This window comes from Enoplosus armatus, chromosome 9 (assembly GCF_043641665.1).
Source record: "Enoplosus armatus isolate fEnoArm2 chromosome 9, fEnoArm2.hap1, whole genome shotgun sequence".
Lineage (NCBI taxonomy): Eukaryota > Metazoa > Chordata > Actinopteri > Centrarchiformes > Enoplosidae > Enoplosus > Enoplosus armatus.
Genome location: NC_092188.1, coordinates 6,741,181 through 6,755,504, shown reverse-complemented (window position 1 = coordinate 6,755,504; position 14,324 = coordinate 6,741,181). Strand labels below are relative to the sequence as shown.

General features: G+C 39.4%; 1 protein-coding gene across 1 annotated transcript in view; it reads right to left on the bottom strand.

Annotated features, from left to right (window-relative positions):
* Positions 1 to 1,836: 1,836 nt before the first annotated feature.
* The window catches only part of LOC139289890 (mannosyl-oligosaccharide 1,2-alpha-mannosidase IA), a 178,958-nt gene continuing 166,470 nt past the window's right edge, over positions 1,837 to 14,324 (bottom strand). Inside the window, exons 10-13 of the mRNA XM_070911550.1 lie at positions 10,982 to 11,201; positions 6,884 to 7,056; positions 4,203 to 4,318; positions 1,837 to 3,241 (exon numbers count right to left, since the gene is read on the bottom strand). Coding sequence (XP_070767651.1) covers positions 3,100 to 3,241; positions 4,203 to 4,318; positions 6,884 to 7,056; positions 10,982 to 11,201 — 651 coding nt within the window. The 3' untranslated portion in view covers positions 1,837 to 3,099. The remainder of the gene's footprint in view (positions 3,242 to 4,202; positions 4,319 to 6,883; positions 7,057 to 10,981; positions 11,202 to 14,324) is intronic.

Genomic DNA, 14,324 nt, shown 5'->3' with positions numbered 1-14,324 from the left:
ACTGTTGAAAGCAGGTGAGCGAAAGGTAAAGAGTTCTCCGTGAATGCAGTTGAAATATGAGTTGATGTGGAAGTGGTGGAAAAATTTCAGTTTAAGTAGAAGAACTGAATACAGTTCAAGTGTCTGCACTGTACGACGTTTGAAATGTAAGCAAAGCTAGTTTGTATCTGTATCTCTAATCACACTCTGATATTAGGAAAGGAAAATGCCAGACATGTTGTAAGTCTCAGAAAACGAATATTTTATTAGGAGCATTAAGTAATATCTGGCTTGTGTTTCCACTGTCATCAACAGTAGCCTGTAATTAATGCAAATCATAACCACATTTTCACTGTGTGACATACCACAGTGCTTATACTTTAACCTCCTAAGACCTGGCATCCACATGCGTGGACATCACATTTTGGGTTATACCATAATACTTAATTCTGCTTATATGGAAATTCAAAATTGTCCCCGTATGCGGAACCACATCATGTCAACAGATGATGCTTAGTTTTTATACTTACTAGGTCCCAATAAGCCCAAATAGCAAAGAGAAATTAAGATAGAGCTTGGGTCTTAGGAGGTTAAAGGTACACATACTGCTCTGCTCTGTTTTCTTTGGCTGGCTTGAAAATATTGTCGTTCCTTCCTTTGTCCTCAGTCACTAGGCATTTGAAAATGTAGTAGGTGGAGTCGAAAATGTTTTGAATTGCAGTAATATTTGAACCAAATCTCCATGACATGCCAGTTACTCCCTATTAAACGACTATAGGACGACTGTGGCAGAGAGATAGTGACTGCTCTTCCTCCTTCGTTACACATCGACGCATGGTGTTGCCAAGTTGGACAGCAGCCCCGACATTTCAGTTTCCGCCGCCCTGCTCGGCTTGTCGGGGACTTTGGGAGCAGCAAAAAGAATAAAAAGGAGAGAGGAGGGGATTATCTGTAGTGTTTGTCCTTCACTATCAGTGTCAGGTGCATTCAAATGGACAGTGATCCCCCCATTTATGTCCCTGGGCAAGATCAGGCGAGCTTACATGTACAAATTGTGCCCTTCTTTTCATAATCACGCCTTAGCGGAAGGGATGAATAGTCCTGCACTGTAGCAGAGTGCTGCAGGCCCCAACAGAGATAACATTTACACCTAGTATTTAAACTCACACACCTTTTCATCAGTTCTTTTTTTAAGATTAATGTCACTAGATCCATGACATTTATGCACCATTCTTTGAATTACTATTAAATGTCAATCATGACAATAATGCAGGCTGATTCTATTAAAGGCCCATGAAAAATCACTGTAAGCCATCACACTGAAATTAGGATTCAGACGACAGCAGGTAGTTCCGAATCATCTGGGGAGGATGGTATTAAATCTTTCTTTGTTGGCCTGACACCGTGAAAGAGGTGCATTGGCTAAACTCTGTTAGTCATTTTCTGGTCGTGATTGCTGAAACTTTCCACAACCCTGAGACATCCCTCTTCAAATTAGATCCGTAATGAACTTCCTGGAAGCAAACGCAGACACAAATGTAAGCAGCAAATGAGTCGAGTTTCTATCCCTTTTGTTAGCCACTGCAGGTCGTTTCCTTCAACTGACTGTAGCAACCTGCTGTACAAGTCAAGTAGTCAAAACTTAGTGAGAAACAAATACCACAGAAAGTAGGACATTTCTTTTTTTCGCCTTTGTAAATAAGTAAATAAACAAGGCCAATAAAAAAAAAACACACAACAACCGATTTAAATGTACAAAGTTGCACAGGTCTTTTTTATCAGTATTTGAAAATATTCAACAATGAAAGTTAAATCAAACAGTAAGAATAAGTAATAACAATAATTAATATCATCAATAACTAGACTTCAAATCAGAACTTTTTAGTTTTTTTTTTACTGAAACACCTGAGGGAAGCAAATCAAAAGAGAAAAAATAACCACTGAAGTTAAGAAAAAAACAAAACAAACAAAGATCACAAAATAAAGTCAAGAAAAGCTCATACAGGGGTCAGTCACTTCATCTGTATGTACAGCACATTCGCTCCACAACTGTGCAGGACAGCAGTGATGAAAAGAACAGTGAAAATGAAAAGTCGTTTCTGCAGTTGGCTCTCGGGCTTACAACCTTCAACGTCAGTATTGGCAACCGTATGGATTCACATGTAAAGGCAGGGTGAAGCAGAAAAAAACGACAACAGAAACAGGAAAACCCATTTGGAGATGTCAAGCAAATTCATTTTCTTTTTTATGCATGTATTACAGCCAAAGAACTGAGAGTACTCCATTTGTTACTTTAATTTGAAAGGCTGAGAGGACAGAGAAAGCATTGTCCTGTTCATAAAATAACCCAAGCATTCAGAGGAAACACAATCCAACATCTGTTTTTTTAATAAATGGTCCCTGGATGCATAAGACACTGCCACTTTCCTGACACCTCCTCGCTTGAAAAAAAATAATTCAAACTTGTTTCAGTAAGAAACATGACATCAACATTAGTTTGGAGATGGATCTGAAAATCACATTTCATTTTCGTCTGTACATTGATCACTATTCATTACAATTCCACCTCATAGTAAATTTTACTTTCTGTCAAATCTCACCAAAAACACATTACTGGAAAAGAGGGAAATAGAAATGCAAAGAAACCTTTGGTCAAAGAGTGTACTCACAAAGGAAAAAATGCAATGATGAGATATCAGGAAATCATTCATCACTTAAGATTAACAAAACAACGAAATCAAAGAGCAAAACTCAAGTGGTTTTCGAAACGTTTCTCTCCCTTTCCAACAATATGGCCCGTAGTTCAACCCCTCTCCAATACATTTGGGTTTACAAGTTATACTGGTTTCCTCACAGAGGAAAGAAGGAAAGAAAAAGGTGCTCTTTTCATGAAAGTCATGTTTGTCTTGATTGTCCACAAAAAAGAAGTGCCAGCAGGAAGTAACCCCGGCGAAAGGATATACAATCACAGCGTAAAACGACGACATCCTTTACTGGAAAGGAATTGAGAGTCCATAACACGCTCCTGAAAGAACTCTGAACCTGCATTGAATTGGTGTTACTCTGTGTGTGCACATGAACTGTGTCTGGAACTGTCTCGGTTGTTGTTGGTGTTCAGTCTTATTCGGAGACTGTCTTATCCTGTGTTGCTTCGTCCTGCATGCAGCTCTTGCGGACTATGGGCAGCGGATGGGCTTCCGTGTTGAAGACCCAGTCCTCCAGTGGGAGAAGGTCGTCATCAGAGAAGAGCAGGTACAGATACCTGAGCAAACAGGAAAAACATCTATTTAATCAAAATCTAGACTCATTAAACACTTTACTTCTGCCCGCTATTTCTACACATTCAGTGTAATTACATACACTTGAAGTAATACTTTCACATTGCTTAGCATAAAGACTGAAAACGGGGGACACAGCTAGCGTGGATTTGTCAAAAGTAGTTCTTCACTGTAATCTACTGTGTTTGTGTTGCAGCGTGGCTCTCCTTTACCAGCATTTCACTGGTGAATGTGATAAATTATTTGGGCACACCTGTGAGTGACTCCGAGTTCAGACACTGAGGTTGGCAGCATAGCAAATTTGATAGAATAATACCAGTTTTATTCTTTAACCATTTAACCAGAACATTTTGTTAGCATTGTCCACATTTAATAATCTGTCATGCAAGAATGCTTTGCAAGCTCGATCTCGCAGTACTAAATTATTCACAAGCAAATATTTTTTTTGTCATGATTAGTCACTTCAACTTTAACGTGGATGCACATTAGGGATAGTGTAACACTGGGTGACGCAGCAGCACAGTCTGGTGACTGCTGACCTGAATATGATTCCTGATGTCTTCAGAAAAAAGACTCTTTACCATCTACTATTTGTGATACGATGTGGCACCCTGAAAGGTTTGTGATGCTAATGACCTCAAAATGAGGCTCTAATAGCACACCATCTATTCGCCTTCCGTGTTTCTTTTGTGAAATGAAGAAAATCACATTCAAAGTGTGATTGGTATCACCTCAGATGAATGCTGAATGTTGAACACTGGAGTAGAGTGTCTCATTCACATCCTGAGTGTGCTCCATGGACATAACAGATAATGGCAGCTGAGAGATGAATCCCCAGCATTCAGTATTGGACCCTATATTACTTTTTATATCTACGATGGTTAGGAATGCAGATTGTAAAAAGCCATTTCCCACAGTGAGATGTGATGAGGAAATAGGACTTACTTGAGAGTCTCTGAGAGGAAGAAGCTCTGCTGCATGTTATCGTGGCTGACTGTCATGGTGTAAACGTCACGGATCCCAGAGAAGCCAGACTCCACTCTGCAGTGCTGCTCCAGGGCCTGACAGGAAACAGGGAGCGAGAGGGCAGGTTTAAACGTGCACATGTATCTCCAAAAACACATTTTTTTCTGGACAAAGTAAATAAAAGACCACTTCTTGCAGTTGCCACCAAATTGTACAAATTGAATGGATAATACTTTATTCACTTATTCCTGCATATTTATTCACCCACTAAATCAGCTCTCACACTTATGCACTGTGACAGGACCAAATACCAAATGCTAAATAATAACAACTACAAACTGCAGAGAAAAACTCACAGGGCATGTGAGTAAAACACTGTTACCTATTCTTCTGATATATTATGGTGCATAAAGAGAAAATCCTTTGCTCAACAACACTGTGTCCATGTACACCTAAAGAAAGATAAAATGATGGAACATGTCCAGCCCTTCAGCCGGCTACACAATTGAAGCCTAAGCAACGCTAAATCTGACAAGGGCTAATGGAGAGAGGCTGAGCTAGCCAAGCGGATTAGCACGTTATTACCCCTGCTACAAAGGGCTGGCATATACGTGCTAATTAACAAAGACCCAGACGTGTTAATGCTTGACGTTCAAGAAGAGAAGTGTTTTGCACTGCTTTCAACCTTCGTGGCCGATAATTAAAGGCCGTCAAACTCGTCATCCTGATCTCGCCTCTTCTGTGCGCACTAAATTAAAGCTAAATTCATCATGCCCACCCCCTACAGTTTACTACAGCTAATGTCCTGTCTATTGCCACATTAATAATGGTGCTCCCTGAACAACCTTCACCTTCTGCCTGTGGGATTGCTTGATCTACAAGATAATGTATAGTGCCACACCGTATCAAGGAAGCTGGTTGAGGGTAATTGAGGGTGTTAAAGGTGCTTGACATAATAGGTGACTACAATTTATGCAATCAGAGTCCAAGCATAGTGTACAAAATGACACGGTACTGTATTTCCTACTTAAATATAACATGAAATTATTCTTTGTACCACATTGGCCTGAATATCAGACAATATCTTTTTTCTGGTTGTTACATCTGAAAAAGATACTTGACATTCATGTAATCACAACAGCAGATGTTTTTCTTGAATTGAGCGAATACTGGTCACTACATTACATTACATTAAGAGATTGATTATAGCCTCAATGTTGCTAGCGAGTTTCTTCAAGTCTGTCTACAGTATATTTTGTATTTCAGTTTATTTGGACCAGACCAAGGAACCATTATTGCCTTTTTGATCCAGTTGGTGTTCACACTGACTTATGTGTTACCATGGTTGTAGAACTTGGATTGGGAGATTGGGAGATCCCTTCTTAACACTTCATCAGCGGCTTTTGAATTCATGCTAAACTCATACTACATCTACTGTCACACAGGTCATGGTTGGTCTGACAGGGGATTACCACAGTGGCCCCAATATAAGACAACCCTGATTATAAGACCCCCTCTTTTCTTTTTTGTGTTTAGAAAAATACTTTTTTGAAGATAGGAAACATTTTCAGACTTTTGGAAAAGTTTCCCCATGATGCCATTAGTCCGAAGAGAAGATGGTTCCTCATCTCTGAAGCCTTCTCTCTCATACAAGTGAAACATTAAATACTAACATTAAAGCAGAAACCACAGTCACATTCACAGTCAGAATTATTTCCTCCGGCTGTTATCATTTTTCAGACAGTTTGAGGTACTCATCGTAATATTCTGTGATTTTGGTAATTCTAACTGCTTGACAGATAATTTGTTCTTTATTTCTGCAGTAAAAATGTTGGGAGACACTTTCAACGACCACACTCGAAGGCGGAGTGAAAAGCCGGCAGCCTTAGGGAGAGGCGAGACGCGATAATTACTAAATATGAGAACGGCGACCTTTTGCGACAGTTTTGCACTTGGTTGTTCACATAAAAAGTGACAAGTAAAGAATGAAAAAAAGAGAGCTTGAACAAGTTAAATGGAATGAGGCATGAAGACGGTGTGAAGCTTTAAAACTAAACAATTCGACCAACCGACAAGCAGTTCTGATGAAGCGTACTGGCAGCTTAAAAACCAACTATAAATGGACTTGTAACTCACTAGCCTAACAATTTTAAGGCTAAACACAAACCCACAACGAAACACTCTGTAGGAGTCGGGGTTACACCAGCACTCTCTACATTAAAAAAAGAATCTGATGTTAATTTGTAAACTAATCCTGGAATATAATATGACCCCCACTTTATAAGACAATATTTTTTTCCGGAAATTACATTTGATATTTGGGACAGTACAGTATATGACAGGATAAACAAGATGAAGAATTAGCTTAACCTTGAAAACACACAATGTGAGATTTACATTCTGCTTTAAGAATTTCATGTTTCACTTTTATGAGAGGACAGGCGTTAAAGATGAAGACTACCTTTAGACTTGGACAAAGGGTATCTCAGAAAAGCTTTCCCAATCGGACTAGTGTGCTAAAATGTTCATGTATAAAAAAGATAAATGCGTTTTCTTTGGGAAAATTCATTTTCCTAAAAACAGGTGTTGGAAAAGGGGGAGGGATTGTCTTATATTCAGGCCAATACAGTAAATAGTAACACTGTATTGGTGTATCTCACCTCAACAGCCTCCCAACCCCACTCTCTGTACTTGGGGTCGTGGGTCAGTCTCCACATGTACATGTAGCTCTCGATGACTTCTGGTCGAAGGATGTAATATCTGTCGCTCAGCCTGGTTGCTGTGGCTTCACCTCCACCGTCAAATCTGAACGCCTCAGGTCCCAGTTTGGTGGCTGACGGAGACAAAAATAAAGACAGAACATGAGGTGAAAATCAAACACTTTTTATTGTATTTTGGCCTGTAGACATAAGCACTTTTTTAACACATCTGAATCAGATCAAACATCACAGTGTACAGAAGCCATACTGGTAGTTTCAAAAAAAGGCTTGAGACAGAAGTTAAACAATTAAGACCTCCCCAGCTGAGAAGACCACAGACCATCTGTCTTTTTCTTTCTTTTTCCTTATTCATCTCCCTACTGCCTTTATATTTTTCAAGACAGCACGGCAAAGAGATTCTATTCATCATACCGCACAAAGGAATCTATTCTTGCCAAGGTCAGGACAGGAGCATTGGCATGGCAACATCTTGGAACATGCTTGGAGAGGAAGTTGCATTATTATTATGATTCTGAAATTTTGTTTTTCCATTTTTTTCCCTCTGGCTTATCATCTGTGATTTTTTTTTGCCAACCACTGTGTAGCCGCTTGGAAAATTGGACCGTGTTGGAGGAAGCAGGTTCTTTAGGTCACTGAGGGTTTTGCAGAGTAGCTGCATCCGATTGGAACAAACAATCATCTTGAAATAAGAAGCCAGTGTGACAGACAGCAGGGTCACCTGGTCAGCTAGTCCATTATAGTGTGGGTGAGTGAGCGTGTGCAAGCAAGACAAGGAGAAACACGAAAGCAGTAAAGTATTTACTGTTCTACACGAACACACAGATAACTACTTCTGGGCTCTTCCCTCTCTCCGTTTCCTGCTTCCTGGCTGCCTGTTTTGAACTAAATAATTATCTGGGCTGTTGCTTCAACAGAGAATCATCGGTAACTCACGGCACAGAAAACACAATTGATTTTTCATCAGATGAATAGCACGCCAGCATCAAACACAATTTAGAAGTTAGTCTCATGGATTTGTTTTTACCAGCTTTGGGAACTGAATGGCAACCTTTTCATACATTTTGCTCTTAACTGTCTTGTCTTTTCACCAACCTGAGCTTATTAACAGCAATTATGCATAAATCTCAATTTCACCAAGCTCAAAGGGGTTTAGAGGAAATTAGATTTTTTAAAAATTGGATAATAAGGCCTTGGAAATTCTCAGACAGCCATTTAATTGGCTGCAAGGCTGAAATGCACATTTCCAGAAAATGACCTCTGTGAGCTTCACACGGGTCTCGCTTAGCAAGATAATACTGAGAATTACTGAAACCTTTCATGACTGCATATTTTGTCTTTGGCTCAAATGTTTCGTGATAACAGGGCTGTCACTTTTAAAAGAACTAACATATAATTAATTAATTAATTAATTAATTATAAATTTTAATGCAACTCACGCAGCCTATCCTAAAAGCTGTTGTGTACACAGCGGATGGTCTCACATCTACCTTCCTCTATTCATTTCTGTGAGCATTTCTATGGGGCAGGTGGGTAGAGGAGGTATTTGCTATTGGTCGAGCCCACCATGTTTGAATGGGACGCTACTTGCCTGCATTGAGTGAATTTCTAGGGAGCAATGACAAAACGTTTTTGATAAAAACGCTCTTAATCCCACAATTTAATTTAATTTTAACAATCCTGCCCACGTTTTTGCTTTTTCCCTCAGCACACAAATAAATTTCGCCAGGCCAAAATATGGTTTTACTGTGTTTTGTTAATTCCCTGCTGAACAGTAATGATTACAGATGCATTTTTTTCTTACATTTGAACAGTAGTTGGAATTTAGAATAAGAAGTGACAGCCATAAGTGATACATGCAGTCTCTCTCAACTTGCTCAATTGCACATCAGCTCATACATCTCGATAGTAAAAAATTCACAAAGCTGAGCATTAAAAGTCTAGTACCACTTTTTCTCTGAGGCCAATAACCTTTTCCTCCTCCTGCTGTTTCCCTTGAGATCTCCATTTTCCAGCATCAGTTTGTTGCTGCGTAGATGGCAGAGATCCAGAGGAGCAGCAGAAGGAGAGTCTTCATGGTATCAGTGTTTAAGACGCAGCTAAAGAGCAGCCACTTCATGCACATGCAAGAGCAAATCTCGCACTCTCTCTCTTTTTTCATCCAGACAGCTAATCCAAGAGCTGCTAAGCACCATCCATTCCCTTTAATGAGTGAAAAGAAACCTGGTGGATGACTATGAAAGAGAAAACCAGAGAAGCCTTTTGGGCCCGCAGATCAAAAGTATTCCAAGCGTATCAAGGAACCTGTTATGTGATGAGTCACATTAGCTTACTGGAGAGGCGAAGGCGAATGTTGAAGATGAATCTGTACAGCCCACCCAACAGTGGAGAGGACAAAAAAAGGCTTGAAATTAGCATAGGAGATTATTGTCAGGGCCAAGACACATGCCAGGGAAGAGAAGAGATCGAATAAGGGTCTTTCCAAAAAATGTGGGCAGGCTTGTTGCTGGCAACTGTTCCTCTCTTTTTTCCACCCTCTCTTTCTTTCTTACATTTTTCTCCTGGGTACATCTTCAGTCTGTGAGTGCAACCATATCAGAACTCTTCTACCCTCCCTCATTTATTGGTTGGAGCCACAGTAAATTTGCCTGTGGACTCAGTTTTTATCGCAATGTGTACTCTTCCATACTTTACCTCCATTTCCTCTCCTTGTTTCTTTTCATTCTTTCTCCTGAATAACAACAAAGTGTGATATCAGTATTGAACACACTTAGATGCACTTCTATGTCTGCTGCCTACAGCTGTGGGGATAATCGGGAAGTTGAATTCCTCACAGCCCCTTATTAGGCCTGTCGTCTCTCTGTTGAGGTGAAGCCACCAAGAATGATTCTTTTTTTGAGTCAGGGCAAAATTAAAACCCCTGAGGCTCTTTTCATTTACAATATTGCTCTGCTAGACACCACCATAACCTTTCTTAATAAGACAGATATAGTTTACCACAACAATGATGAAACATACAATTTCACTGTTTTTTTTAGAAACGCCAACATGTGCTATGTTGAAAAACACAGAATTATTTGGATCTAAAGAGTATGAACATCAAATAGAGAAGATGTAAAATGTTATCATCTCATTAAACAGTCATTTACTACTCAACCAGATCCTCTCTAGTTAGACTTAAGCAACCTGCCCTGAACCTGGCAGGTCCCGACAACAGGTCACGTGTCAGGTTGGTTCAGGCATAAAGCTTCAAGTTGGATTATTTTCAAATATAAATTTCTCTTCCTAACTCTGCCAATCATCTCCTACGATATGTGTTATGCGTTGCAAGTAGATACGCAATTCCCACTGGGAAGCAGGAAGAGAAACCGCGCAGCAAATGTGTTGCGTTAGCATGGTGAGCTAGCAGTCAGTGATGGATGATATATAGCAAAAATGTGCAAAAGGAGAGCTATCAAGAAAAGGCAAGACAAGAAAAGTTTATCTACTAACCAGTAAGGCAGATCATTTAATATTTTCACATGCTATAGTGTTACATGCTAGTAATTGACTGCAATGCGTGTATTACCACTAAACCAATGGCTTATCGCCTAGTAGAAGTTACATATGTTTTGTGCTAGTGGGCCGCCGTGCCATAGTCTGTGTTGGTCTATTGTCAGTTTAGTTATATTCTATTGGTGAGAAAGCCTGAGAAGAAATAACAAAGCCAGGTTGGATATGAAAGGCCGGGTTCAGGTCTGGGTTTTAGGCCCGTTCAGAAGTCCACCTCTAGTAAAAAAAAATGTATATCCCAAACCTAACACCAACCCTAGCAAACCTTGGACACCATGTAAAAAATATTATATGGATGCAGGAAATGTGTAAGAGTTTTGTGCAAGAGACTTTGACACGATATATTTATATTCAAAACTAAATGAGCAGGAGCAGTCACTTGTCCGCTGCCCTCCTCCTGCACAACATTAAGCCTCCTGAACTGAACTGATTGTGCAGCCTCTCAAAGCGTCAAAGAGTCTCTGCAGCACCCCTGACATTTCCACTCACCTGAGCGAGTGTAGCTCTCGTGGCATGTGTGTGTGATCTCAGCAGCCAGGTCCAGGTAGTGTTGCCTCTTCTCCGGCGCTCCATCATCAGCCCCGATGCCGATCATGCCCCCAGAGAAGCAGGCCAGGTGGCCCATCTTGTGATCCAGGATCCCTCCCCTCCACTCGGCCATGTAGGTGAGACCACCAGGTGACTTCTGTACCAGGTTAGCTTCAATCGCCTGCAGCAGCACACAAGATCAGGAGTATTTAAACCTGTTGTGGACTGTCCATTAATCGACATACTGTGTGCCACATCATTGTGACTCCTTGGTTGATTAGGAACCTCTATCTTTCGCCAGTGTTTGTGTTACTGTGTCTACCATTAACAGCTTTACATTCTGTACTGTGCAGTCCAAAGTCATGTTTACAAACCTGTCCGGGCCTTGATGCACCCAAACAGGCCATCACTCATATAGTGTCAATAAACCTGTAACACTAAAACATCCTCTTACCTATAAATGATATATTTACAATATAAAATACACATATGCTCTAACATTTACAGACCATCATGTTTATAAAGTAATCTAGGACTCAATATTCATTCCTGTGCACTATTTGTATTTGTTTACAATCTAACCATATATATATATATATATATATATATATATATAGTCATTGTTGTTTTGTTTTTAATATGTTTATATATACACCCAATTTTCACCTACCTGTATGTACATAATAGTTCGATGTTTATGTTTACCTGTCTTTGTTCAGCTTTGTCGTCCTCGTTTTTAGTTTAGTTTCTGTCTGTATCACTATCCATTTCTATGATGCTCTAAAACTAGTTCAAATGAGCTACCCGCAGTTTGAAATGAGTTCTTTAGTATCCCGCTTGAGATTTGTGCGCATCATACACCGTTGACACAAGTTTTATGTCGGCACAGCAGTGGTACTAGACTAACCTAAACAATCACACCGCCTAACTGTGCTGCAATGAAGCCAGATAACAGACAAACTAGACTGAGATGTAACTTCTCAAACTAGACAGTGATGATTTAAGAAAAGTTGCTTGAGCATTCAGGTATAATTGGAAGCTGAACTACCAAAGATGCAACTTCCCAAATTCCCTATAGGGGGACTCTAAAGTATACACAGTGTTTTCTATAAAGGCCTGTCTATGTGGACAATCTTCACACACATGAGGTCCAACATGGCTGCTACACTGTAAATGTCTGTATTCATCTGTTAAATTATGTATGTATTGTATAACAGGAAGGCAAACCTCACGGGGATTTCATCTAATAACCTGTGAAAAAGACGTCCAGTACAAATCCTTTAATAAATGATCAAAAGGCAGTTAGAGGAGGCAGAGAAAAAGAAAGGGAGAAAGAAATCTCAACTTTCTTTTTCAGAGAAATCTGCAAATTTAGGTTTTGTGCTTTTCTGCCTCTTTGCAGTTGCGTTTCTTTTCAATTTCTTATGTTTTATAAGACAGAATATAACATTTAGAAGGACATCTCATGAGATCATTTCTGAATGACTCATCATTCTCTCTCTTTTTTTCTCTCTCTCATTTCCCTTTCACCCATTCGGTCGGGCTCGCCGCTCATTTTTGCATTTGAATACTGGTTTGCGATATTCAACAGCAACAGTCCACAAAGTGCTGATAATTAAATGTGTAAACTGCCTCTTGAATCTCAGGTCCAATCATTCATTAATTTTCAAACAGCTCTTTCAGGACGAGCTTGGAAAGAAAAGATGAGGAAATTAAGACGTCTTCTTTCACATTTATATGTGAAGAACATGGTGTGTGGAGTGGGTTATTTTAATTCCTAATGATTTAGTGATGGAAATGACCAGTACTACAAGTACCTTTTACTGCCTTCATGTACTATTTCCCTCCTACCACTGTTGTATACTGTATGCTAAATAAGGTTTAATAAAGACAACCTGCTACAACTGAGGACAAAACAAAACAATGTGTATAATATGAAAGATTATAAATACCATGTTCTCAGAAGAAACATTTTTCTTAAGGGCTGAGACTGATGATTTTCCTGCTAATTAGCTGTTGTAAGCAGTAATTATGGCATAGTATAATTGGAAAATGTTCTCTCATTCAACACTATTTTAATTAGTAATCTACTTTTATTTGAATGCCAAAGATAATGAGTTGTGCTGTGCCTTCACCTTAGATCTCTGTATAAACATACCGTATATAACTTAATCTGATAGCGCAGAGGGCCATTTAAATTCCAAGTCACAGGGGAGAAGGAGAGAGTTTAATTAGTAGTTATGCCCATGGCTTGACCCTCTGATAAGAACTGAGGAAATCTCAATGGCAATCTATTGTTATTATTATTATTATTGTTATTATTGTCTGTGATGATGTAATTGTATCCGGAGGGAATATGCTTTAATCTGACATTATCTCCATTAAAGAAGAAAACAGAAATGTTCGGATGTATTTGAATGCATGTGTATACTGTGCAGTGGGTTCATGTGCACAGACATTTCCCTGCAGATACCTTGTATTTTACATTACAGTATATATATAAAAAAGTCAGTAGCCATCTAATCACATTACGCAGTACCAGGAATCTTTCCTTTTCGATATTATCTTCCTTCCTTCCCCCTTTCACCATGTCACTGAGAACATCTGTCACAAAAATACTCATATATAATCATGGTATGATGCTTTTAATAAAAGCATCCATTATACCTCCACACCTGCTTCTGAACAAGATCCACTTAATTTAAATAGGAGAGAGAAACATCTATACATCTGTGCATAAGCGCATGACATGCTTTGCACTATCACTATTATTTCTAGAAGTTAGAACAGCATAGTCACTTTCAGACATGCACCATGTTACGCAAATGCTGGCAAGTTAACATTCAGTCTAATGTTACTACTTGAATTTAATGCCGTCAGATTAATGTCAAGCACGAGATTCAATATGCACAAAGAGCAAAGAGTGATTAAATGCATGTCACAATAGTAATGCAACCACAATAGTAATCAGACCAGCACTAACACCATGGATAAATAAACATCCAGCAAAACTCTTTACATATGCAAACAGGAATTAAACAGGAGTCCCAACTTAACGTCTTGTTACTCTGTGCTCTCTAATTACGTCTAATGATGAAATTGATGAGACATTCTATTAGAGAATTCACTGTGAGAAAAAGGGGATGTACCTCATCGATCAGGCATCCCTCAGTCACGCTCTGGACGGTCATTAATTAAGGCTTCAACTGCAAAACACATTTTAAAAATCCATCTCTTATGCAGCCCGTGTGAGGACAGAGAACGCTCATCTATTCTTCCCTCCTTTTACCTCAACGCTCCACAT